The 27,819-nt window shown below is 43.3% G+C and overlaps 1 protein-coding gene across 5 annotated transcripts in view; it reads right to left on the minus strand.

The window, feature by feature from the left end:
- The window catches only part of TFG (trafficking from ER to golgi regulator), a 58,724-nt gene that overhangs the window by 1,669 nt on the left and 29,236 nt on the right, over window positions 1-27,819 (minus strand). For 2 of the 5 annotated variants that reach the window (XM_089652974.1, XM_089652975.1), the window contains exons 3-6: window positions 24,660-24,743; window positions 10,399-10,545; window positions 10,152-10,319; window positions 9,107-9,241 (exon numbers count right to left, since the gene is read on the minus strand). In XM_089652974.1, the coding sequence (XP_089509100.1) occupies window positions 9,107-9,241; window positions 10,152-10,319; window positions 10,399-10,545; window positions 24,660-24,743 (534 nt within the window). The remainder of the gene's footprint in view (window positions 1-9,106; window positions 9,242-10,151; window positions 10,320-10,398; window positions 10,546-24,659; window positions 24,744-27,819) is intronic. The other 3 variants (XM_089652976.1, XM_089652978.1, XM_089652977.1) reach the window with 3 other exon arrangements.

Raw genomic sequence — 27,819 nt, forward strand, 5'->3', positions numbered from 1 at the left:
AATCTCCCTAGGTGATGCTTTAAAAATTTCTACAGGTTAGCAGTGTAAAGTTACAGAGGAGGTCTAGTGCGAGAATTATTGCTCTTGCTCCAACGTTCGTGGCAATACCCCACGTGTGTGGTTTGAACACCATTTACATATGTGGGCATGGCCTACGTATGCGTTCACCACTACGTGCGAGCACAGGGGGGCAGGGGCACTTTAAACTTTTTTTTTTTAAAAAGTTAATTTATTTGCACTGTTCCTATAAAAAAAATGTTAATCACTTTTATTCTTATCACAAGAAATGCATGCATCCCTTGTGATATAAATAATTAGTGACAGTTCCTCTTTATGGAGAGATAAGACCCCACATCTCTCCTCTGCAATGTAAAGCATTGGATCAAAAAAAAAAAAAAAAAAAAAAAAAAAAGCATTGATCTAGTGCTTTTAAGACATTTTTAAAAATGGCCGGAAAGGGAAGTGACACCCCTTTGGTCCTCCAAGAGCATAGAGATGTGTGGCGGCCATCTTTTCTTCACTCATCTCTGCCCAGCGCCGGGATCGATGGTTACTCAGGTAAGACTGAGCTACCGAACTGCGGCCGGTGGCGAGAGCGGGCGGGCCAGCAGCGGCAAGGGGGGGGGTCTTTTTCGACACCTGTATTGGTGTTTTTTTTTCCTTCATTTCGGTCGAAAGGGGTGTTTTCGGCCAAAACGTTTTGGCCACCGAAAGTTCGGTGCATCCCTATTTATATTTATAATCAGATATAAAAGATATATACACGGAGTTAATTTAGCATAAAATCGGTGGCAGGACAAATTAATGTAGTTCATGAAAAAAAAAAATTTACTTTTAAAAAAAAAAAAAAAAGGTACCATGCTACTACTTAGGTTTCAATTCGTAATCAAGAACAAATCTAACTACATTAAAAAAAAAAAAAAAAAAAAAGAATTTACATACCTGTACATTTCATCTTAGAATACAATACAGGACACAGATTGATAGACCATGGGTTATTTGCCACTACCTCTAGGAACCTGAACATTGGCGAAAGCTTCGCTGGGTCCACCCCTTGTGTATCTATATAACGTAGCACACTCTGAGAGACTTCAGTCTTTCAACAAACATTAAGGAGATAAAGATGTGTGGGACCCGTGTCCTGTGCTGTACGCTAAGATTTGGAATTTTCCAATACCTCAAAGTTCCAATTATTTTTATCGAAGAGTAGAGGAAACAGGAATAGATTCATAGACCCTGGTACACCCTCAAGCAATAAATCAAAGGGTTGGGAACAAACCAGCTAAAACAGCAACAACAGGACCACAGATAAAAAAAAAAAAAAAAAAAAAAATCACAGTCACTGTAAAGAAAAACAAACAAAAAAAAAAAAAACAGATCACACTGTAAAAACGTTTGACCAAACTCAAAGTAAAAAACACACAGGGCTGTCTGAAGGGGGCAACTGGATAACATGAGAATTCAACTTATGAGGGGCAACCAACAAATGCAAACAAGAATATTTACATGAGCATTGGACAGAGAATGTCATACTGAATGATTTCAGGAATAAACCTGGATCCTGGGTACTCAAGCAACAAGAAAAAAAAAAAAAAAAAAAAAAAAAAAAAAAACGGCTCAGCCTCAAAGTCGTATTGTGAGCTGCAGTAGTCAAGCATATGATGCAAGTCTTCAGCCTCAGGAGTTATGTGGTAGTCAGTCTCAAGGGTGCCTTAAGTTTGTTCAGGGAGTGACAAAAAAATAGCACCATAACAATGGTAAATAAGAAAAAGAGAAAAAACACAGATAAAACAAATCCTCCCTACACAAGTTTTACTTGTTTATCTGCACTCTTCTCTTTTCTACATCTATTCAAAAGTGATTTTTTTTAAAAATCAGTGTTACATTTTTTACAATAAGTAGTGTACAAAACATACAAAATGAGTAGACAAGGCACAAGTAGCCCATGCAGGGGCACTGCCCTGTAGCATCAAAAAGGCACAATACAGATATGATACAGGTTTTGTATCACAGAACAAAAAGGAAAACAGATTAAAGAAATCATTAAAACAAAAACCCTTACTGTACCAGAAATAAGGTACAAAAAACAAATTGCCAGTGGTGCAAGGCTTCAACACACAGAGTTATACAGTGAGAACCAGACCCATCTAGAGTCCCACATCATTGTCAACATAGTCATGCACATATTCTCTCAGGAGTCCATTGAAGTGGTTGTTGAGGAATTATCCATCCAACATGTCCAGACTCTTATAACGTAGCAGGGCTGCCCTGTTATAATCTCATATTGGCAACACGTTATTGATGTTATTGCCTCTATAACACATTCCTATGGGTATATCACCTAGACACCCGTTTATTAGGCCTGTTTGAGGAATTGACCCCTGAGTTAGCTACAAAAAGTTTGATAAGGCTGCTGCTTTTTTATGCCAGGAAAGCTATAACTCTTTATTGGAAGAAGCCCAATCCCCCCTCTGTTCGCTTCTGGATGAAACTGGTCAACTCTATTCTACCCATGTATCAAGACACCTACCATAATAGAGAGATTTTAACAGGGCACGTCCAGAATATCAGCATGAAGTGTACCACCGGATGCGAACATCTCCAGTAAGATGCTGAGATGTTAGAATCCATCCTATGGAGTCTGTACGGTGTATAAAAAAGGCTTTGTGAACAATTTTGAATGGATTTAACCACTTGCCAACCGCGCTATAGCCGAATGATGGCTACAGCACGGTTGTCCAGTTCTCCCAGAAAGCGCCCTCCCGACCACCCCCAGAGCTCTCCATGATTGTGATCCTACAGACGCAGCTGATCACATCATGAGGTAAAAGACCAATCACAGTGGCCTTTTACCACGTGATCAGCTGTGTCCAATGACAAAAGTAAAAGTGTCCGGTAGGCAAGTGGTTAATTTGTCCCTGGCAGACACCAAATGAGTAAAAGGAAATTCTCATAACTAACCAATCTTCCCCATCCAACTCCAGGACATCAGCTCTCCCTTTCTGCCCAAGTGAAGACAACTCAGGTAAAGCTGCTACTATGAGATAATGGTAAAACCCTGAAGTAGGCTTCTGCAGGTCAGGTACTCGTAACACAGACTCCAGTTCTGAATAGGAGAGATCCAGTTGTCTGCTGGGAAATTGAAGGCATGGGCAACTCGAAAATACCTAAACTGATAATGTAATGGGAGGTTAAATTTGGGATGCAAGGAAGGAAATCATAACAGCCTGTGATTCCAATGTTTTAATCTTATACTTGGCTCAAGCATAAGGTTCAGGGAGAGTATGAAAGTGTGACCAAGAAGGGTTGAGCCAGAGAAGAGTATGAGGTGAGAATGGATTTGGTGAAATAGATTCAAAACGGAGTCCCATTTTCCAGGCCTTCAAGGTAGTACACAGATTGGGCCAACCCATAAGGGGCTTTTGGACCGCCAAATAGTAAACAATGAAGAGCTTCCATCGAGTTAAGGAAAGCAGCCTCCAATAAGGTAGCAGAGTTAGTACAATCAGGTTGTAACCACCAATGGGCCGTAATCAACTGGGAGGCTAGGTAATATTTGTAACTATCCGACATAGCTAGGCCACCAAACGAGAGGGTGGTCTGGTAAGAGTACTTTGTTTATATCTGGGTGGTTTAGATCCCCAAAGGAAAGATATAAAAACTGCTTAGGGAGCCATTGGGTGGAGTTCCGAAAGAGAATTAATGCGGCCAATTAAGGACAGGGGTAAGTTGTGCCACGCTCTTCAATTTGACAATCCCCAAATAAGTAAAGTATCCACCCACTGCAACTGGAGGGCACCAGAGGATGATCCACATGCCCCAATATTGACTGGAAAAAGTTGTGATTTGTGCCAGTTAACTTGCAAACCAGTAAAGTCTACAAACGCATTCATTACCTCAAGAGCGCCTTGTAAGGAGGGGCCGGCATCGTTCCAAAATAGAAGGTGGTCAGCATATAAGGTCACCCCTCTCTTCCAACAAACCTATCCACAAGCCCTTTATATTTGGAGACACTATAACATCCTCTGCAACAAGTTCCATCGCAAAGGCAAGTAAAGTTGGAGAAAAGGTGCAGCCCTGCCGTGTAACCCCCTCCCCCCCAATGAAGTAAAAAGGGTGGCGAAAGAAGAGTATCTAAGTGAACCTGGGCTGAGATGTTTTGTCATGCTTTCAACCAGTAGATACAGCAGAGCGGGAAGCCCATTCTCCTCAGAACCTAGGGGAGTTGGGGATCTTTCTGAGGCTTAAGCAGAAGGAACAGATGGGCTTCTTGCATGGAAGGAGGCAGAGTACCAGAATTTAGGAAATTATATAAAAAGAGGCCGAGTTTTGGGACCATTCGGTCCTGGTGACTTGCCATTCGGGAAGAAACCAATAGCTGTCATTACTTCCTCTAGAGTGATCTCACAAACCAGAGAAGCACGTTCGAAGTCGGAAAACCAGCCCAAAACCAGGGGGTCCAAAAAGGGGGCCCAAGGATGAGGGGTGGAAGTCCAGCAGGAGAGAGGGGGAATACAAATTAGTATAGAAGTGAGTAAAACTCATCTACGATGGCTTCCTGCGTGGATAATACGACACCCACGTATTTAGGGGATTATAGTAGGTGGGCAATCGTGTTGCACCAAATGGCAAATGGCATGGCAAATGGTGACAAAAATGGCAAGAAGTCTACCATTTTTGTCACCATGTTCAAAGAATTCCTGCCTGCGGTTACTAATGGGGCAGCTGCTTCAATGTAGGCATCAAGACAGTTTCCAAAACAGAAGCTTGCCATCAAAGGGCATGCGCAAAAGTCACCTCTCCCAGTAAGTCATCCAAGCTTTGAGCCAGTCCAAAAAGTATGGACATATTGGAGATCTAAATGAATACATTCAATGATGATTCAATGCAAGAAAAGCAGGGTCCACATTGGGAACAGAGCATTGCTTCTGAAATTTTATGCCCATCAGACACAAAAAGGTCAAAGCAGTATGGAGGGGGAAATAACTTCTCGGAATTTGGTCAATCATTTTATAAAGACCCATATTGCATGATCCAGGGAAAGAAAAGGCCTTTTCTTGAGCTTTTAAAATATGGAGGGAAGCTGTGCAGCGGTAGGTGTGTCAAGAGACTAGTACGCACTGCCTTCAAGAGTTTACAGTAGACAGCATGTGTAGAGGAGTTAAAGATGTCCTGAAATTGAGGCAGTGAAATTTTTTTGAGACACCCCTGCTAAAATATCAGCATCTCCGCATTTATTCTGCCTTAGTCAAACAGGCCACATGGTCAACGTCTGCGAGAGCCCTAGTCAGGGTGCTGGAATGATGTTGAGCCTTGCTCCAGAACAGGGAAACTTCTATTTGGAGTTTACTCAAGGCCTAGAGCATGCTCACTGATGTCTGTCCCATATGTTTCTACTCCCAAATGCCTGTAATCTGCCATTAGTGCGAGTCCGCACCTGCAGGGTACTCACAGAATGGATGTGGATTTAGGGGGTTCAGCAGGTCTGGAATGAAGGAATCACAATAACCCAGGCGAGTTCCAATGGCTGTCTTGGAGGTATCTGGCAACAGGTGGGACACCAAACAATCTGCTTGCATTGTCAAAACAGAATGGCGGCTGGAGATGCACGGTTAGTGATGTAGTACTTACAAGACTCCTAACAGGAGAGAAATCTCCAGTGGTAAGTTGACAAAAGACTGCAAAATTTAAATAGGTAAACACTATAACAATGTTACCTAAAAATCCAATGGTAAGAGACAAAAAAGGTAAGGAAAAACATTGAAAGTATCAATCCCACCATAACCTGTGCCTTCAAAACCACTGGTGTGCATTGCACTGCAGTGTGCTTTGTAGGATAAGGATGTAGTGAATATATAACAGATCCATCAAGACATGTATAGTTATGAGCCGGTATGTAAAACATACAAGGAAACCCTGCCTTATCTTGTTGATGTTGCTGGTCCCATTCAGGATCCAGGCTTGCTTAAAGAGGTCTGCAGGCCCTGGGTACAATAGGAATGGACCAAGGCCCTGGACCTGTACGGCACCCTCATTCACTCATTGTTCCACATGCCACGGTAAGCACCAAATGCAAGATCCAGTGCCCAAAGCAAACATTACAGGCTTGCCATGCTACTGCAAGTTACATAGGTCTGGCTGAAAAAAAAAAGACAAAAAGTCCATCCAGAACAACCATAGAAGAAAAAAAAATTATAATTCTATACCCACAGTTTATCCAGAGGAAGGCAAAAAAAAACCCAGCAAAACACTATTCAATTTGCTCCTGCTGGGAAAAAAATTCCTTCCTGATCCCCCGAGAGGCAATCGGATATTCCCTGGATCAACTTTACCTATAAATGTTAGTATCCAGTTATATTCTGTGTATCTAAGAAACAATCCAGGCCTTTTTTTGAAACAATCCACTGAGCTGGCCAGAACCAAATCTTGAGGGAGTCTATTCCACATTTTCACAGCTCTTACTGTGAAGAAACCTTTCCGTGTTTGGAGATTAAATTTCTTTCCCTCCAGACATAAAAGAGTGCCCCCTTGTCCTCTGTGATGACCTCAGGGTCAGGGTAGCTCTACACCGAGTTCACTATACGAACCACTGATGTATTTATACATGTTGATCATATCCCCCCTTAATCTCCTCTTCTCAAAAGAGAATAAATTCAGTTCCTCTAATCTTTCCTCATAGCTGAGCTCCTCCATGCCTCTTATCAGTTTAGTTGCCCTTCTCTGTACTTTCTCCAGTTCCCCAATGTTCTTTTTGTGAATTGGTGCCCAAAACTGAACTGCATATCCCAGATGAGATCTTACTAATGATTTGTACAGGGGTAATATGATATCTATCTCTGGAGTCTATACCTCTTTTAATACAAGAGAGGATTTTGCTCACTTTAGAAACCGCAGCTTGGCATTGCATGCCATTATTAAGCTTGTGATCTACCAGAACTCCCAGATCCTTCTCCACCATTGATTCCCCCAGTTTTACTCCCCCTAGTATGTATGATGCATGCATATTCTTAGCCCCCAAGTTCATAACCTTACATTTATCTACATTAAACCTCATTTGCCACATAGTTGCCCAATTACACAGTGCATTGATGTCGGCTTGCAAGTTGAAGACATCCTGTAAGGACGTTATTCCACTGCACAGCTTGGTGTCATCTGCAAAGACTGAAATAGGATTTTTAATCTCAGACCCTATATAGTTTATAAATATATTAAAAAGTAAGGATCCCAATACTGAACCTTGGAGTACACCACTGACAACCCTAGACCATTCAGAGTATGAATCATTAACCACTGCTCTCTGAATACGATCTTTTAGCCAGTTTTCTATCCATTTACATACAGATTTTTCCAAGCCCATAGACTTTACCTTACACATTAGCCGTGTATGGGGAACTGTGTCAAATGCTTTTGCAAAATCCAAGTATACCACGTCCACCACCACCCCTCTGTCCAAGGTTTTGCTCACCCCCTCATAAAAAGAAATCAGATTTGTTTGACAACTTCTGTCTTTCATGAATCCATGCTATCTGTTGCTTAAAATATTTTTTTTCCAGCAAGAACTCATCTATGTGGTCTCCAGTGTCTTCCCAACTATAGAAGTTAAACTAACAGGTCTATAATTACTTGGTAAAGATTTTGACCCCTTTTTAAATATTGGCACCACATTGGCCTTACGCCAACCCAGTGGCACTATGCCAGTCATTAAAGAGTCCCTATAAATTTGAAACAATGGCTTTGAAATGACAGAGCTCAATTCTTTAAGGACCCGGGGGTGTATGCCATCCAGTCCAGGTGCTTTATTCACCTTTATACTGTCTAAATGTTTTTGGATCATAACAATTGTGAGCCAATGTGGATCATCTGGAGCTGTGTCAATACCATGCCCATTATGGACAGGAGCTCCTCCATGTTCCTTTGTATACACAGAGCTGAAGAAGGTATTAAATAAATTTGCCTTCTCTTTGCCCCCAGTCACCCACTCTAGATTATTTTGTAAAAGGCCTACATGCTCGGACCAGACCTTTTTACTATTAATATATTTGAAGAATTTTTTTGGGGTTGGTCCTGCTATCTTTTGCAATCTGTCGTTTGTTTTCAATTTTTGTTCCCTTTGTTTCCTTTTTTCAATATTCTGTTATATTCTTTGTAATGTTTAAACGAGAATAGCATTCCTTCATTTTTATATTTAATGAAATCTCTTTTCTTACTATCTATAGCCTTTTTAACTTTGGCCGTAAGCCATATAGGTTTGATTTTTAGCCTTTTAAACTTGTTGCCCATGGGAATATATTTTGCAGTGTGTTCACATACAGTCTTTTTGAAGAACTCCCATTTGTGTGTTGTGTTCATCAGTGCCAATATTCCCTCCCAGTCTAAGTCTTGAAGAGGAGCTCTCAGCCTTGGAAAATTAGCTCTCTTGAAATTGAGCGGTTTTATTTTTCCCGTATGTGCTTGCTTTTAACAGCTAACAATAAATGAAATCATGTTATGGTCACTGCTACCCAGATGTTCTTTTATATGGACATTTGTAATAAGCTCTGCATGGTTTGAGATTACCAGGTCCAGCGGAGCATCATTCCTAGTAAAAGTCAAAGGTAACAGATCAAGAAACTCCTAGTAAGCAGTCAAATATTAATAGAAGTGTCAGCTGAATGATGGTAATGCAAATCTGGTGAAAAAAATAGAAGTTCTTCCCCAAAAGGAGAACGTGTCCATCTACTAAGGACACTAACAAAAAAAAAAAAAAAACAACACGGAACCTCATGGAGTAGGTGTGGTTATATGGATGTACTAAGGAGCATACCCAGGGAAACTTTTGCCCGCGTCCAGTCACCTGAAGGTAGCACCATATAACCCATGGTCTATGAATAGCTATGTGGTTTGTACTGGACTCCAAGATATGGAATTTACAGGTACATAAATTCTAATTTTTATTTAATCAGCATTGACCTTGAATATTATTTGAAAGTTGAATTCAGATAAATTCATCTGCTTTTATGTACTGTTTGATAAAAAACAAGTAGTTTTATCTAGTCACAAAGGCATGCAGATCTACATGACTGACATGCAGAAATCAAAGCATGCCAAGTACAATACATAACCTGACCTTCAATCTGACCTGGCTGCTGAGATCCTGGGTAAGGCTGTTGCTGAGGCTGAACTCCGGGTGGATGAGCTGAGGAGGAAGAAGCAATACTATCCGGAGTACTGGACCGTTCTTCTACTGGGGCACTAGGAGGTCCTGCAAGCAACAATTTAAAAACAATGTCAACAATTACAATTACATACATATAAACCTCAGCTTACCTCACATATAACAGGGTGTTTAACTGTGTGTGCAAAATGCTAATGTACAACCAGTGCTCTTGTACAAACAAGAGCGTTTTCATTACAGTGGAACTTCACTCTCTCAATCAACACGATTTTGAATACTTCTGCTGCTAGCATTAGTAAATAGAAAGTATATCATTTTTAATTTTAAAATGTATTTAACATTTCATTAGTTACTTCCTGGTTTACATGCCTAGGCAAATTATGTCATACATCCCAGGAGTCTTCAAGAGGGGCTCTCTCAGCCAAGAGCGTCCTCATCAAACCGACATGCCTGAGCTAAGGGAAGATGGATTCCAGAAAGTAATTGCTACATGAATCATCTCAGGATGGCTATGGCCAGAAATGCTAGGGAAGTGTTTTTCAAAGTGATTTCTCAGCAAAATAAAGTATGGAGACATGGATGGATGGAGGAGTTTACTTTGATTAAAAAGGAATTAAAATATCGCCTTTGGTTTGTGGTGCTCAGGTACAGTGTAGTTCCGCTTTAATATCAGTGTATACAAAACTAGCATTCAGGGTTTCAGGGATCAACTGAACATAAAATAGCTTGTTTCAGCTCAGTAATAACATAAACTGATTATCCTTCTAACTGTAAAGTTTAGTTCTTCTATTCCAAAGCTTCGATGAAAGGTTAATTACAATTTTTGTTAACCAGAATGTTGAGTTCTCAACGGTTTCGGAGGATTATTAAACTTGTTGTGTTCACTTCAAATTCTTAATACTATATTCATGACAATGGACTGGTCAAATATTTACAGTATGCAGCACTTGCTGCCAATAATTTTAACTAGCCTTAAGCTGTTCATGTGAAAACATACCAGTAACCTGGTCCTCAGTCAGTCCGAAAGCTGACATGACATTTTTGTTGATCTCATCTGGATTCTTCAGAGGATCAAACGCAGACATGCTAGCAGCCATGACTTGTGTAGACGGCTTAACTGAGGAGTCAGGAGCAGCAGGCTTCTCTTCTCGACCATCCACAGTTTCTGCATTAGCAAAAAAGAACCCCTCTAAGTTTCCTCTCATGTTAGGACAAAGACATACAAAGTGAAATGATGGATGTACCTGCATCTGGCAGGCTGGTTGGAAGTCCAGGTTCTGCAGGCGGTTCTAAACAATCTAGTAGACGGTTGACTTTGTTACGCAGTTCTATCAATTCTCGACGTAAATGCTTTACTTGACTGGACTCGAGTGGCCGTGGCTGTCCATTAACTATTGATAACAGAATTTAAAAAAGCATTAAAACCAAATATATATATTTGTGAAACTATTACTTAAAATAATAAAACCTGCAATATGTTACAGATTAAAAAAAACAAACATTCCAATAATTAACATTAACCCGTCAACTATTCTAAACATTTAAAACAAAGTCCTGGTCCACGGCTTCTTCCCATTTTTTTTTTTTAATCATTGGGATGGTTTTGTTAAGTTAGATTGATAGAATACATTCATTAATATGATTTGCGCAAAGTAAAAAGCCCTTCCCAAGACCTCGCACCACATGGTGTATATTAACATAATAGCAGGAAAGCCCCTTTCCCTCCCATCTCTCTTAATGTCAAATTATTGCAAAAGGCCAAAGTCATCCTCGAATGCCATCTTCCTGTCCGATGAAAGAACTTTAAAGATCTTAGGATCACTCTTACTGGACAAGGGTATAGACAGAGCTTATCCATGTCAAGTCTTAGGAATAAAGAGTGATGCAAAGATTATGGTTTGGCTATTGAATAATAAAAGTGACAGCAGGCAGACTTTATGTTTAAATAGTTTAAAATGGCTTACAGATTTACATTAAAGGGTATGTCGTTACAAGAAAAAAAAAAAGCACATCTCTGCAACACATGCACAGTTCCGTGTTTCATTCTTTTGCTGCAAGTACAGAAAAATACCTATTTATCCGCAGAAATCCAGTGTGCTCCTAACACACTGTTTGGGGGCAAGCAATGTGCCGTTGCATCATTGAAATATAGAACTCTGCCTATATGGCCCCTCACTGTCCCATTCTATAATAAACTGATTTACAGCTAACAGTGCTAACGGTCTACACACTGTAAATTGCTCTTGGGGCGTGTCTATGACAGTAGAACCTGACCTTCTAGAACTTGACCCTGCAAGAATTCTACAATCCTAATGTCACTGGGAGTAATACAAACCACCTCCAAGAGAAACAAGGTAAAAGAAAAAACAAAAAAAACATTGGAAATAGACAAGAAGGGAAAGAGGTTTCAGTATGAATTTGGGTAATGCCTGGACATACATTTTAGGCTCCATGCACACCAGCATTTTTTTTTAAAGCTCAAAAAAAGTAGAGTTAGCATTTTATTAGTGTTTTTACAGTACACGTAGAGAAAAAAAAATTGCTAGAAAAAAGCCGTTAGGAGCATTTTAGCAGCGTGTAGCGTTTTTTCTGCTGGAAAAACGCTCCAAAAAAAACTACAAAAACATTTTTTTTTCTGCTCCTAGATGCTGAAGCTCAAAAAAATGCTAATAGTGTGCATGGACACATAGGATAACAATATTTAGTTTCTCGGAGCAGAAAAAAAAAAAAATATGCTGCTAACAGCTTCTAGGAGCTTAAAAAAAAAAAGTGCATGGAGCCTTAAGGGGAACAAAAGCAGAATATCCCATTTGACTTGTCTGGGCAAGTATAACAAGAAAAAAAGTAAACAAGACCATCATCTTAATGATTCACCAAATATGAAGCTGCATTAGTGAATGTGGCGCTCTTATCCAAAATATCAAAATACATAATGTTGTTTTAACAAGAAAGCACATGATAACGTGAACAGATTGTTCAGTGTCACATGGATAATCATATGTTAACAAAAACAAATAAGTCAGAATATATGAGCAAGTATGGCTTTTCAGCAGAGGCATCTGGATAATTAAATATCTTGGTGCCAAGACGCAGTAACTGATATGGAGCAGAGAGTACTGACACAATCTGGATAAAAAATGCACAACATATAAACAAGAAAACATGTTTGTCAGACAGCATTCTAAATTGTTGTTGATCATTAAATACTTCTAATAGACTGCACTCAGAGAGGTGGACCTCAGCAAAAATGAAATGTACCACGTTCTATACACCAATACCCACTAAGGGCTCGTGCACATGCCACTGCTGCTCACACAGCAATTTCGGCTACAGAGCCATTGGGCAGGGGGGGTGTGACACTCGTTATCACACCACACGCTTTTTCTTTTTTTGTTTAATACGGAGCTATATTTGAAGAGTACAATGTAATACTTCACACAAGGGCGAAAATAATAATTTGATCCCCTGCAGGATTTTTATCATAGGTGTATTTTAACTGACAGATAGAATATCAACCAAAAATCCACATGATACAAATCTTATAAACCGAGTTGCAGTTCAGTGAGTATAATAAGCATTTGATCCCCTACCAACCAACAATAATTCTGGCTCCCATAGAATGGCTATGTGCTCATGTGGTACACAGATTAGTCTTGTCAATTTAGGAAGGTGCTCCTAATGACAAGTAATTATGTGTATTAAAGACACCTGTCCACAGAACCTCTTTCTTGGGCACCACCATGGGCAAGACCAAAGGAACTGTCAAAGGACACCAGGGACAAGAGTACAGACCTGCACAAGGCTGGAATGGACTACAAGACCATCAGCAACAAGCATGGTGAGGAGACAACTGTTGGAGCGATTACTTGCAAATGGAAGAAACACAAAATAACCATCAATTGCCCTAGTTCTGGAGCTCAATGCAAGATTTTGCCTGATGGGGTCCAGAATTACATGGGAGGAGCTTGTGAATGACCTTAAGGCAGTTTAGACCTCAGTCACCAAACAAACCATTGATAACACAATACGCCGCCATGGATTAAAATCCAATCCAACGTCGTCCGCAGGGTCCCCCTCCTCAAGAAGGCACATGTACAGGCCCACCTGAAGTTTATCCCAATCCTTCTGTGAATCATTTAGGTGTTCATTGGTAAAGTGCTGTGGTCAGAGGAGACCAAAATTGAGCTCTTTGGCATTAACGCTACCCACAGTGTTTGGATGAAGAAAAATGACCCTAAGAACACTATCCCTACAGTCAAGCACGGAGGTGGAAACATTATGCTTTGGGGCTGTTACTCAGCTAAAAAAGCTACAGGCCAACTTTGCCACATTGAGGGGCCAATGGACGGGGTCATGTATTGTAAAATCCTGGATGAGAACCTTCTTCCCTCAGCCAGAACACTGATGATGGGTCATTCATGGGTCTTCCAGCATGACAATGACCCAAAACATATTGCCAAGGCAACAAAAGGAGTGGCTCAAGAAGTAGTACATTAAAGGTCATGGCGTGGCCTAGCCAGTCTCCAGACCTTAATTCTATAGAATATTTAAGGAGGGAGCTGAAACTTAGAGTTGCCAAGCAACAGTCAAGAAACCTTAAGGATTTAGAGAAGATCTGTAAAGAAGAGTGGACCAAATCCCTCCTGAGATGTGTGCAGACCTGGTAACCGACTACAAGAAAACGTCTTACCTCTGCTTGCCAACAAGGGTTTCTCTACCAAGTATTAAGTCATGTTTTGCTTGGGGATCAAATACTTATTTTACTCACTGAACTGCAACTCAACTTATAACATTCGTATGTTTTTTTCTGGATTTTCTATTGATATTTCTATCATTTAAAATACACCTACGATAAAAATTATAGACCCTTCATTTTTTTGTAAGTGGGCAAACTTACAAAAATCTGCAGAGGATCAAATAATTATTTTCCCCACTGTACCACCTCACAGCAAAGTGGTGCACTTGCTATGCAGTGACATGCAGAGCAGGGCGATGTTTTGTAAACAGGTTGCTTAATAGTGCACTGCTCTGGAACGCAGCAAAACACTGCATTTTAGTCCAAACACGACATAGAAAACTAGTGCTTTCTATGTGCAATTGCAGTTACCTGCGTTTTTCCAAGAGGAAAAATGCAGGTAACTGCACACAGTGTGAATGGGCCACAAGATGTTAAGCACTGCAAGCAGAAAACAATGTATGTCGTAATCTATACCTAAAGAGAACTTTTTATGAAAACACTTTTAAAATGCAAATTAAAATAATAGTTCATGCATGCACACATGCAAAACCCAGTATTGTGACTTTGATGATGCAAGACCTAGGATTCTCTATGACTTAAGGGTTTTAGTGCCACTAGCCACACAGTTTAGAGGCCATAGGCTTTCCACATCTCCCTCTTAGTAAGTTAGGGCTAGTTTAGATTAGTGGTGCTCTCTGAAGAGCAATCTGCATTCAGAACACTCTTCAGAGGCCATTTGACAGACAGCATGGAGACCTTGTATTACTTCCTTACCACCTGTTAGAACCACTTAAATATTGATGTTGTAGGGCACCCCCTTTCAGTTCAATGGATCAGGTTCCGTGAATGGTACTGCGCCCTGAACGTGATGGCAGAGATCATTTTTGCTGTGCTGCAATGCAAAGCATTGAGTAGTATTGAAGCATATGTACTCCTCCCACTGCTGCCTATGCTTTGGTAAAAGCATTTACCAAGCATTTATTTTTACCAACTCCCCAATCAAAGTGTAAATGAGGCCTTATTACGCTCCTATATTTGCAGAAGGGTCAGGCACCAACAATACACAGGACAACATCACTCCTTACAGTTCCGTCCTGCGTTCCCCCTTCTTATTTGATTCACAGTTGCATTTAGTAAAACAAGAAGTAGATGATAAAAGAGCAGAAGAGAGGGAGTTTTAGGGAGGGCTAGACTGGCAAAAAAAGAATAACAGTGCCTACAAAAGAACTTCCTGTTAGGGAACAATTATATCACTTTACTGTAATGGTAGGTCCCCCCTCATCACTTCTTACTAATGCTGAAAAATAGACTAGACAACAAATGGATAAGATCAATAAAGCAAAATGTAAAAACTGATTTTCCAGTATGCATGCATGCTGTGATTAACATCTCCAGAAGGTTTGCACTAGATGTATGATCTGCCATAATGTATTCTTCCCAAGAATGGGAAAAAATAGTGAAAAGATTTTAGATTTAACTTAGAAGTCATTTATTTTTGTGTTATGTTTCTATGCAGTTTTCTCAGTCCTTTTGTGATGAAGTGAAAAAAAAGAGAGAATGAAATGACAGTTAATACCATATTAACTTTGTCAATTATTTAGAACCTTCAAAAGAATGTATTTAAGCCGTACACTGTTTGTATAGCAAGTTAAATTGATCATCAACTAGATGGATATATATAATTACATGTATTCAGCAACAAATGCCACATATGCTCTCTATGTTATTTCACAGTGTCCTAAGGGGAATTAAAACGTAGTGCTGCCATAGCAACTGCTTTTTGACAGCATTCCACTAAGAGGCCGCAGTATAGATACTCATTCCTTGATCTCTTTAAATTCAGGGACTACAATCATAAAACCTATTTTGCTTTAATGAGGAACTGTAGCGCCATCTAGTGCAAGATCTGCAAACAGGACCAGTGTACTTGGAAAGTTATCACATTTAAGAAAACCTGTGCTGAGTTGCTGAAGAAACACTGACACATGCTGTACTTTTCTAAACCTTAAAATATGAAAAATGGAGTCACTTCTGCACCAGATACATCAAATTCTTTACAGGTATGATCTGTTAATAGCCCTCCCTTTGACCCCCTGCCCCCCCTTTTAAAAATTGGATTTTTGTACTCACTGTAAAATCCTTTTCTCTGAGTTTATTGAAGAACACAGCCATTCTTCACGGCAGATGGGGTATGATGTCTCCACCTACATAGACTCTAGATGCAACTAAACTAAAAGCGCACCTGGGGGCGCAGTATAGGACATGTACTCAGGTATATAAAGACAGGGTGGATACTGTGAACTTCAATGAACTCAGAGAAAAGGATATTATAGTGAGTACAAAAATACAATTTCCTCTATCATGCATTCAGTGGCACAGCCATTCTTTATGACAGATATTCTTCATGACAAATATTCTTCATGACATTGGAAAGCAGTAACAGAAAGAAGGGTGGGCCCATAAAACAAGGAGAGGCAGGACATGGGTGACTGAAAACCTGCAGGGATGAAATCCCAGTAAGCAGAAGAGGCCTTCCAGACACAATAATAGACGAAAGGAGAAGTGTACTTCTGTGCTACAAGCGGCATGAAATAACTGCTGGAGATAGGCCTGTATTCCTCAGCATCTGGGTCTCAACATCAAAGCTACTATTAAAACCAAGGACTGACATGTAGGGTGGAAGACTGGACCTTGGGGGGGGGGGGGGGGAATCATGGTGGAGAAGAAAGCTGTGGTTTGCAAAAAAACATCCCTGGTGGCCTGTCCAGAGCTATGATTATAAACAACCAAGCATCATCTTTCTCTATTCTGGACAGCAACCAGGCAAGGAGCTTAAAAGGGGGAGGGAAGGGGCGCTCGTGAGCAGCAACCAGGATGGCTGCTTCCTAAATTAACTCCTCGGCCGCCGGACACATCGGCCGATTTTCACTCCTCAGGGGGGGTCCCTCTGTTTCCTCCCTGGCCCCCTGTCTCTCCAGTGCCCTGATGGGCAAAAAAACGCTGGCCGCCCGTGCCTCCAGCTCCCGGCAGGCTGCTCCGGAGTTTGCGGCCTACCCGCCGGCGATCGCGGCTGAAGCCGGGGCCTCGATTTTGGGCCGGCCGCCGCGGACTTCCAGGACCCCGGCCGCGGGTTCGCGGCTCTCCCCCGGGACCTCAGATGGAGCCCCAGCCGCGATTTTGGATCCCCCGCTGTCACCATCCATAGGTGGGTCGGACCCTGGCAGTGTGGAGGACCTGGCACCAGAGCCATCCCTGCAGTTTCCCATCCCATCTCTGCAGGATGCTGAGCTCCTGCACCGATTCAAATATATGCTGCAGTCGGAGTTGTCCTCCGCTACCTCCAAGCTGGCCGACCGTCTTTCGCAGGAGATTCGCGAGTTGGGCAACCGGACGAACGACCTCGAAGATAAGATGGACGCTGCGGTCACGGTCATAGAGAATCACGAGCAGGATTTGTGCGACCTCAAGAAAGAATTGGCGGACGCGCTGCTACGGCTTGAGGATTTCGAGAATCGTTCCCGCCGTGGCAATCTGCGGTTAAGGGGTATCCCGGAAACGGTCGCGGATCTTACTTCCACTGCTACAGCTCTGTTTCAGGAGCTGACACCAGCTATTCCCATTGACCGGCTTGAATTTGACCGCATCCATCGTGCGTTGGGCCCCAGACGACCGGATGGCCCCCGAGGGACATTATCATCAAATTTACGTATTACCGCACTAAGGAAACTATTCTCTTGGCGGCCAGAAACAACCTTGACCTCAGCTTCCAGGGGCATCGCTACCAGCTCTTTGCGGACCTCTCTCAGACCACTCTTCAGAAACGACGCCAATTGAAGCCCTTCACTTCGGTCCTAGTGAACCACAGTATCAAATACGCTTGGGGCTTCCCGTTTCGCCTCACCTTCACCTACCAGGGCCGCAGTCATTCTGTGGCTACGCCGGAGGAGGCCCATTCTCTCCTGGAATCCTTACACCTTCTTTCGCCTGAGGCTGCGGATCGGAGCCTGGCACATTCATCAGGATCCCCGGCAAGGCCGCTTCTTCCAAGCCGCATCTGGGAGCGGTCGTCCAATAGGAAGAGGGCCCTCCCTCAGACCCCTTCACGATCAAGTCCCTCCTGTTCTTCTCCGGGCTGAAGATGTGTCTTGGACTTCCCATGTATCATCTCACCGATGGACTTCCTTGACGGGACCGTGAGTTTGGCCCTTAGGGCTCCCCCAGTTTGTCAGCATTACGGGTTGGGACTGATATAGTGTGCCCCGTTGGGTTCCTTCCCTGGTTGGGGGGGGTCTCCTCATGGACTCAAGAATTGTGACTTTCTGCTGTTGCAGCCTATTTTGGGCCTGGGAGATGGTATTCCAGTTTTTGTTGGTAGCACGGAGTGAGGGCTCCCTCTGGTTTCGGGGTGGGAGGTTGATCTGGTAGGCCCAGCTGGGTGGGAGGGGGTTGGCCCCATGGTTCTCTGGGTTGCTATGGGGAGGTCATCACGGTTGCCTAGCTCCTGGGACCTTTAGTTTTATTGCTTTGGTACCCCGTTCTATTGTGTTTATTGCCTTATTGCCCTTTTGCCCCCTGGGGACTTATGTTTCTGATGTTTCCATTTGCAGCCATGTGTCCGGTGGTAGAGCCACCCCTAACTGGTATCCTTCATTTGTAGGATGCACGTCACCATTGGCGTGACACGATTGCACTATTGTATATTCTTTTTGTGTCCTTTTCCTTCTTTCTTTCTTTGTTTTTTTTTCTTCTTTGGTTTTTTTTTGTTTTTGTTTTCTGCAGGGTTCCGGGATGCCACGGTCCGATCGCCATTGGGAGCGGAAATTGCTAGCTGCTTTATGGTTTGTTCTGCTGAGCGTGTTGCTCTGATGCCGCCATGGCCTCGCCCCTTTTGAAAATTCATTCGCATGAATGTTCAAGGCTTCAATTCGCCTCAGAAGCGGGCTAAAGTTTTTCATCACCTCAAATCGCAACAAATTGACGTGGTATGTTTACAAGAGACCAGGTTTTCTCAGTCCTCCGCCCCACGTTATCTTTCACCTCACTATCCCACCTTTTACACGGCCTTTACGGGACTTTACATTCTATTCCAGTCCTCATGATAGTTTTTGTAGAATTGATCATATATTTATGCAGGTTCAGCAGCTTCCCTTGGTCAGGCGGATAACTATTCCCTCCTCGCCTTGGTCGGATCACGATCCCTTGGTACTTCTCCTTGCCCTCTCTGGGTCAGAACGGCGCCCTTTTCATTGGCGCATCAATGATTCTTTATTGACCACTCAGGCTACCTGCCAACAAATAGAATTTTTTTTACGAACATACTTTACGGAAAACGCGGGATCGGTCTCCTCTGCAGTGCCCCTATGGGAGGCGCATAAGGCCACGGTGCGGGGTCATGTTATACAGCTGACGGCGGTCCGGAAGCGGGAGCGCCGACTTTTGGAGCTTCATTCTCTCCTGGCCTCTGCGGATGCGCGTTGGAAGTCATCTCCATCCGCGGCCCATAAACGCGCTCGGGGCGCTCTGGCGGCAGAGTTGGACTTACTTGCCTCTTCGGAGGCAGAACGGGCCCTGCGCTGGACCAAACACAAATTTTATTCCTGTGCTAATAAGCCGGGCCCGATGCTGGCCAGGAAACTCAATTCTGTGGGGAAACCCCATAAACCGATTCGACTGCGACTTCCTACAGGTGGCTGTACTTCTAATCCCCAGCAGATTGTTTCCCGTTTCTCAGACTTCCTTTCACGCCTCTACGCTAAACCAGATCCCTTCCCCGTGGCTCAGGCAGAGGCATTCTTTCAAGATCTCCGACTTCCTGGGTTATCCGAGGCGGCACAGGTGGCACTCAACGCCGGTGTCACTGTACCAGAAGTGCTCCAAGCTATCAAATCTTTACGGTCCACCGCGGCCCCAGGTCCCGACGGCTTTTCCGGTCTTTATTATAAGAAATTCTCAGCCTTGTTGGCGCCCTTTTTGGCTGAGTATTTTAATGCGTTACGACAGGGCTCCTCGCCCTCTCCAGATGCGCTTAGAGCGCATATCGCCATGATTCCTAAGACGACTGATGATGTACAGGAACCGCAAGCCTTCCGGCCTATTTCTCTTCTTAATGAAGACCTGAAGATACTGGGCAAGATCCTTAGTTTTCGCATCAATAAATATTTGCGTAGCCTGGTCCACAGGGTCCACAGGGACCAGGTGGGGTTCGTCCCCGGGAGGCAGGCGGGTGATAACGTCCGTAAGGTGGTCCATCTTATACATTTTCTGCAACAACGGAAAATCCCAGGATTCTTACTGTCTTTAGACATCTATAAAGCTTTTGATTCTCTATCCTGGGAATATCTGCGGTTTGTGCTGTCTCGTTGGGGTTTTGGGGATTCTATTCTTTCTTGGATCCAGGCCTTGTATTCTTCTCCTTCGGCCTCCGTCAAATACGCTGGGTATTTTTCAGATCCCTTTCCTATTGGGCGAGGGACAAGACAGGGTTGTCCCCTGTCCCCAGCGCTCTTTGTCCTGGCGCTTGAGCCGCTGGCTTTAGTGCTTCGGACCGATTGCAATGTATCGGGGGTTCCTTACGCGGGACAGGAATTCAAACTGAATCTTTTTGCGGATGATGCCCTCCTGACTCTTACTAACCCCCTGACGACGCTTCCTAATTTGCAACAGGTTCTTGAGCGCTTCTCCTTGATTTCGGGTCTCCGTATCAACTTGGATAAGACTATAGCCCTCAATATTACTTTGGCTTCGGATTTGGTTTTGCGCCTACAATCCCACTTCCCTTACAAATGGGCTTCCTCTTCTCTTGAATACTTAGGCGTTCGCTTGACCCCCACTTATGACTCCTTGTTTGCTGCAAATTATTATCCATTGCTTAGCTCTCTATCCTCTCTTATGCATTCTTGGCAATTTCCGCACCTGTCTTGGATAGGACGGGTTAATTCGGTGAAAATGACCATCTTGCCGAAATTGTTGTATTTTCGCACACTCCCGGTGCGGGTTCCCCCTCATTTTCTTAGGTTGCTTCAGGCGAAGTTAATGCGTTTTATCTGGGCCGATAAGCACCCCAGAGTATCCAAAAGTACGCTTTTTGCCCATAGACTTCAGGGTGGTCTTGGGGTGCCTAATGTGACTAAGTATTATCAAGCGAGCCAGATTGCCCCGCTGTCTATGTTGCACGCCTCTTCCGACGTCCCCCTCTGGGTCCTGTTGGAACTACCTAATTGTGCCCCTATCGCACTGTCGACGCTTCTATGGCTTCCCCCTGCCCTGCGCCCTATGGCACTGAGTCCGATGTTACTTCATGGCCTACAAGTTTGGGACTCGGTACGTTATTCTGGTGGTCTGATGTCACCTTTTCTGCCTTTGCTACCTATTATTAACAACCCTCTTTTCCCGCCGGGTTTGGATCACCCAGGGGCGTTTTCTTGGTGGGTGACTAATGGTTTTTTCGCAGGTGCGACACTTTTTGATTTTTCGGTCCTTTCCCACCTGGGACTCTCTTCGGGAATCCTGGAATATCCCCCCAGCGGAATTTTTTCGATATCTTCAATTGCGACACTGGCTGCTCTCGCTGCGGAGTACTTCTGCGTTCCCGTACCAGAAATCTGCCTTTGAACAGCTTTGCCAACAGCGTCCGGGCGCTCCGGGCCTTATATCCCTTCTTTATGCAGCTCTGAACAGACGCTCATCGCATACTTCTCTTTCATATGTTGTTCAGTGGGAGCGCGACCTGGGAGTGGCTGTGGATCCGGAGGACTGGAATAAGGCCTGGTCACTCATAGCTAAATGCTCATTTAATACGACCACACTGGAGGCAGCCTATAAGGTTTTGTTTCGTTGGTACTGGGTTCCGGCTCGGTTGGCCCGGGCTAACCCTGCCTGTAGTGATCGATGTTTTCGGGGTTGTGGTCATCGTGGTGATGTATTGCATATCTGGTGGTCATGCCCGAGACTGTTTCGTTTTTGGTCTCGTGTATTTGGCCTCCTTTTCACTTTGTTCCATCTCTCCATACGCCGGGATGTTCGGTATGCTATGCTTTGCTTCATTGACCCATATCGGGCCTCTTGGCTCACCAGCAGAAGTTGGCTTCCTATCTGTTTTTATCCGCCACTAGAACAATTGCTCAGGCCTGGAGGAGTCCGTTTGTCCCTCTTCAGGGGGTGCGGGATCGTATGACCACTATGATGCTCAACGAACAGATGTCGAGTATCCGCAATGACTCCCAACGTAAATTTTTGAAAATATGGGAGCCGTGGTTGCAATATGCCCTTCCCTCACTCTCCCCGGCTAGTCTGGGGATGTAATGGCGTTCGGTGTTGGCGCTCTTGAATCCCTGCTCTTTGCCCCCCACCCCTTTTTTTTTTTTTTTTTTTTCCTTCTTTTCCTTTTTCTCTCTCTCTCTGTTTTTGGTGTGACTAGGACAGCTGCATTTAGTTGTTATAATCAGTTACATTAATGTTTTGTAACTTATGTGCCTTTGATAGCCCCTGCGTGGGCGTACCTTTTGCCCTGTTGGCATTAGAGCATTGTTTTTCCCCTTTTTTTTTATTTGGCATTTTGTTTATCTGTGCAATTGATAGCCCCTGCGTGGGCGTGTTTTACTGCCTCTGTTTATACTGTTTAAAAAATTTAATAAAAACCATTGAAATAGAAAAGGGGGAGGGAATATATAAGGTGTACTTGTACCATAGAGCATGCATGACCACTGCACCTGGTCCAGACTCTGGTGACTGAGATAGTCCACTCACCAGTAGTCCACTTCTGGGAGGTGAACTACCAACATGGCAGGAAATAGAGAGGACTCCAGAGACATTGCAGAGCTCCTGGCGAGCCCTAGGTGATAGATGTAGGCTACTGCTGTGGATAGTTAACAGAGAACCTGGAACACAACTCCATGTCAGTAGAATCTCTAGTAGAGTTTTAAAATGGGGTTGTGCATAGGTGACTGCTTCAAAGGGAATCCCCATGAGGCCTAGAAGCCTCATGCAAGGATGGACTGAAGGGGTCTGTAAAAGATAAGCAAAGGACATAAAGATGTAGCATATGGTGTTCTTCCTGTGGAGAGAAGACTATGGCCACAGAAGTGTCCAGAGTGAGTCCCAGGCACTCCAAAAAGGGGAGAAGGCCTCAGGAGTGACTGGCCCAGAGCAAGTCCAACTGAGGTCTTGCAGAGACATGACTGAGATGGACAGCTCATGTTTCAAATCCAAACTGGACTGAGCTCACAGGAGAAATGCATCCAGATATCCCAAAAGAGATATCCTGCAGAGGTGTAGACCAGAGCCACCATCTCAGAAGACTTGTAGTTCCCGACACCAATCCAAACAGAAAAGCTAAGAACTAGTAGGTAGATCTCCCACTGTCGACCAAGGAAATCATTGGTGGATGCGCAAATGGACATAGATATGAGCATCCCTGAAGACGATGAAAGTTAGAAGTCTGCTCAATGTAAGTTAGCTGCCACTGAATGCACTGATTTCATGCAAAAAGTGTGCACTTAGAAGAAAGTGTTCAAGGAGTTTTGATCCCTATTTGGACAGATGCCAACCTCCCAGGGAAACCTCCCAGCCCTTGAGATGTAGCTCCTCCTCCTAAAACAGAAAACACATTGCCCCGAAAATATAAAAGGACAGGACCTTCAGTGAAAATAGAATACCGAAGGCTGCACCTGACAAACATTGCAAAAACCCAAAAAAACAAACAAAAGAAATCGCAAATGAAAATGGGGGGGAATTCAGCTGTCCTGGATAACTACTGGAAATAGAGTTACCGGTAAGTCTAACTCTAGAACTCGGACTCTGGAAGAAGATCCCAAAAGGTGGAAAAGCACATCAAGGGTTGAAAGTACAAAAATACCCCCTCCTGCAGCGTTCACCTTCCCAGTAAAGGCAGCACATGCCTCTTCCCCCCTCAGCCTCCCTGAGCACAAAGATCACATAACTTCATACAAAATTAAGTTTGCAGTTACCTTCGAGCACACAACCTTGCACAATAGATAGTATGATGGACACGCTTCAGGAAGGGGTGTCAGGGGAGACACTTAGAGCAAGGGAATACCTATAATGTAAACCGATGCACCCAATCCCCAACATGGGAGCATACTCGTGTTTCTGAGGGCAAACCTGGGACTTTTAGTTCTCCAAGGAAAAGATCGCTAAGTAAGGGGGCGATCACCTCTGAACTTATCGGTGATGCCTGCTGATATGCAGAGTCGCAACAAAAGTACTCTGTCAGACCAGTGTACGTGCACAACAAGGGCCGAGCCCATGCTGGTCACTCTTGGGTGTGGGTTATGCACTCGGTGGTGGTGCTGGGAGAGTGGTGGTTGGGGGGGGGGGCAACTACTCGAATCTAGGATACCTGGCCTGTCACCACAGCTGACTGAAGACAAAACCTAACTAACTTCTAGGAATTGGGGGGGTGTATGTGTTCGGCCGCCTCCAGCTGTACTTGTAGTTTAGTTGCATCTAGCATTCTGCTCCTGTAGGTGATGACATCAAATCCCATCCACCTGTGTTCTTCAATAAAAACAACAAGAAATATTACCAAGGACCTGAGATCAAACATCCTAAAATCAAAATTCCCATACACCCCATGTAAAGAAAAAAAATACTGTTCCCAAACAAATTATTTGTTTTTACATTTCATAATGAAAACCCTGCTTCCTCTAAATTTTTAAAACTTGAGGGAAGATCAGCCATGTCATACAGGCAATCAACAATGACGGCTGGTAATATAAGTAATAAAAGTCAAATTTAACCCATACTCACCAAATAATGTAAGCTTCAGTATTCGACTGCACTGTATGGCAAATGATAAATCAGAACTATCAAAGATAGTGATGAGGTCTCCATCTAAAAATGACAGAAAATGCAAAAGCTGAGCAGTGGATGGAAAAACAAAACAAAAAACAAAACAGAAAAATATGTCCATTTTAAACAGCTGTCATCATCAATAAAAATATTTTAATGCTGCACCAGTCCAGAAGATATATGCACATTTCTTATGTAAAACAGCTTAATGCAATCACTGCTTTGATAAACTGTCCAAGTGCCAAAAGCAAAAGCAACTGGATGCTGCACCTCTGGAAGCCAAAGACAGTCAGGCGTCTTGCATAGTCTGAAGAAAGACCATTATGGCAGCCTCTGTTTTCCTCAGTACAAGTTTCCTGCAACTCTAAACAAATATTTCAGCTTCAAGAAGATTCTAAAGTTGGATCATAAAACAAACCTTAACCACCTCCAGCCCGCCATATAGTCCAATGACGGGCGCAAGGTGGTTCTCTCGTTCTGATAGGCCGTCTTTTGACGACCTGCCATTCTCACCGCGCATGCGCGACTCAGGGACACAGCGGATCACCGATCCACGGAAAGAGCCGAAGATGTCGGCTCGGTCATGTGATCAGCTGTGTCCAATCACAGCTGATCACATGTAAACAGGGAAATGACGGTTATCTGCATTTCTCTCCTCTCGAGCTGTCACGCTGACAGCTCGAGAGGAGAGGAGAGCCGGTAATCAGCATTCCGCAGAGGGGATATGTACACTGATCATCAGGGCACTGATGATCAGTGTGCTCTGATGATCAGTGTGGCCCCAGAAGTGCCACCTGTCAGTGTCCATCAGTGCCAGCTGTCCGTGCTGAACAGTGCCACGTGCCCGTGCCCATCAGTGCCACATATCAGTGCCTACCAGTGCACATCAATGCCACATATCAGTGCCCATCTGAGCTGCCCTTCAATGTCACCCATCAGTGCCACCTATCAATGCCCATCAGTGCCGCCCATGAGTGATGCCCATCAGTGATGCCTGTCAATGCCCATTAGTGCCACCTACCAGTGCCTCCTCTTCAGTGCATCTCATCAGGGCCTATCACTGCAGCCTCATTAGCGCACATCAGTGAAGGCGAAAAATCACTTATTTACAAAATTTTAATCACAAAAACTAAGAAAAAACTTTTTTTTTTTTCAAAATTTTCAGTGGTTTTTAGTTTAAGAAAAAATAAAAAACCCAGAGGTGATTAAATACCACCAAAATAAAGCTCTGTCACAAAAAAAATGATAAAAATTTCATATGGGTACAAAGTTGCATGACCGCACAATTGTCAAAGTGTGACAGCGCTGAGCGCTGGAAATTGGCCTGGGCAGGAAGGGGGTATAAGTGCCCTGTAGGCAAGCGGTTAAAGCAGAGCTCCACCCAAAAAGGGAAGTTCCGCTTTAAGCCTTTGTCCCCGCTCCCCATTAAGGACTGGCATCTTTGCAGAAGGGGTACCTGAATTTGGCAGGTACCCGCTCCCACTTCCGCTGTGATCGGAAGCAGAAGTTGTCCTCCCTCCTGCCCTTAGTCTTCAGGTACACGTGACAGGTCCCAGAAGACAACGGGCCATTCACAAAGTGCAGCGCTTCTCGCACATGCGCAGCGGCTACCCGGCTGTGAAGATGCAAGCTGTCAGAGCCGGGTGCCCAGACTGAAGATGCTGGTGCCAGGGGGAGATGACGGCCAGTGAAACCAGCGGTGGTGAGGACCGCTGGACCGAGGGACAGGCAGGTGTCTGTATTTTTAAAAATCAGCAGCTACCGTTTATTTTTTTTTTCCAGGTGGAACTCCACTTTAAGGCTCCATGTACACGAGCCTATTCAGACCGCCGGCCACGGGAAACCGCAAATCATAGCAAAACCACAGCAACCGCAGTACCGTGAGTTTAGGAGCTGCTCATGTACATAAAGCCTAAAGCTGCAACATCCCTTCATATAGGTTTCCAAAACATGCCCACCTGCTGTGATAAACAAGGATATATGTTATTTTAGGATAATCTGGAAAGTCTTGGATAGTCTTAGAAAGGAGTAGAACCTATATCAGATTTTACTACTGTGACATCTGCAGCGATTGGTGCCACCTGGGAGAGGAAGTGAAGGGATACGGGCCACGATAAAGAGTAAAAGCCCCAGGAGGGGCACAATGAAGAGGGAATATCTCTCTCCGCTTTCATTCATTGTGTACTATTGTGATCTCTGATCACATGGTACAGGGTCAATCACAGCAGACCTGAACCATGTGATAACTGTGGCCAATCACAGCTATCACAATGAATGCCATTCATAAAAATGATTGCTAGTGATCATCACCGTACTAAGCAGTCATAGTGAAAAAGAAACAAATCCTGATCACCTCCCCAGAGCAGTACAGTGTCACTATTGTCAGCCTGAGCCTTGTGGTATGCCCATACTCAGAAGGCATTGTAGAAGGTGTTTTGGGGTGTCATGTTAAGTATGCCTATGCTGTGTATAAGAAACAACTTTTTAAAATGAAAACTTTGTAAAAAACAAAAGACAAAATTTTAATTTCATCATTTTCCAAAAAACTGGAACAAAAAATTGCAACTTTAAAAACTCATCATGCCTCTTACTAAATACATTGAAGTGTTTACATTTCAAAAAGGGGGGTATTTCCACTGTCTCGGAATTTAAGGGCTGTCAGTACATCAGGATTGATCAATTTTCAAATAGAATCTATCGATCTATATCTCTCATAGTTTGCAAACTAACTTTCACTCAGATTAAATAATATAAGCTGATTTAGGTTCTTTTTAACAAACAAATGTAAAATACATTTTAGCCTAAATTTATGAAGATTTTGAAAACTTTATAAAAAATAAAAAAAAACAAAAAATTTCAGTATTTTTCGTTTATATAGCAAAAACAAATGTTAAAAAATACTGTAATTAATACTGCCACTAAAAAAAGCTCTGACTAAAAAATAAAAAAAAATTTCATTTGGGTACAGTGTTGCATGATTGCGTAGCTGGCATTGAAAGTGTGACAACCCTGAAATCTACAAATTGGCCTGGGCAAGAATGGGATAAAAGTGTCCAGCAGTGAAGTGGTTACATAAAATTTTTAAGATGTGTTGTATTAGTAAACACAAGAAAGAAAT

The sequence above is a fragment of the Staurois parvus genome, unplaced genomic scaffold (assembly GCF_062004578.1).
Source record: "Staurois parvus isolate SC_StPar_1 unplaced genomic scaffold, SC_StPar_1.0 ptg000696l, whole genome shotgun sequence".
In the NCBI taxonomy this organism is placed as follows: domain Eukaryota; kingdom Metazoa; phylum Chordata; class Amphibia; order Anura; family Ranidae; genus Staurois; species Staurois parvus.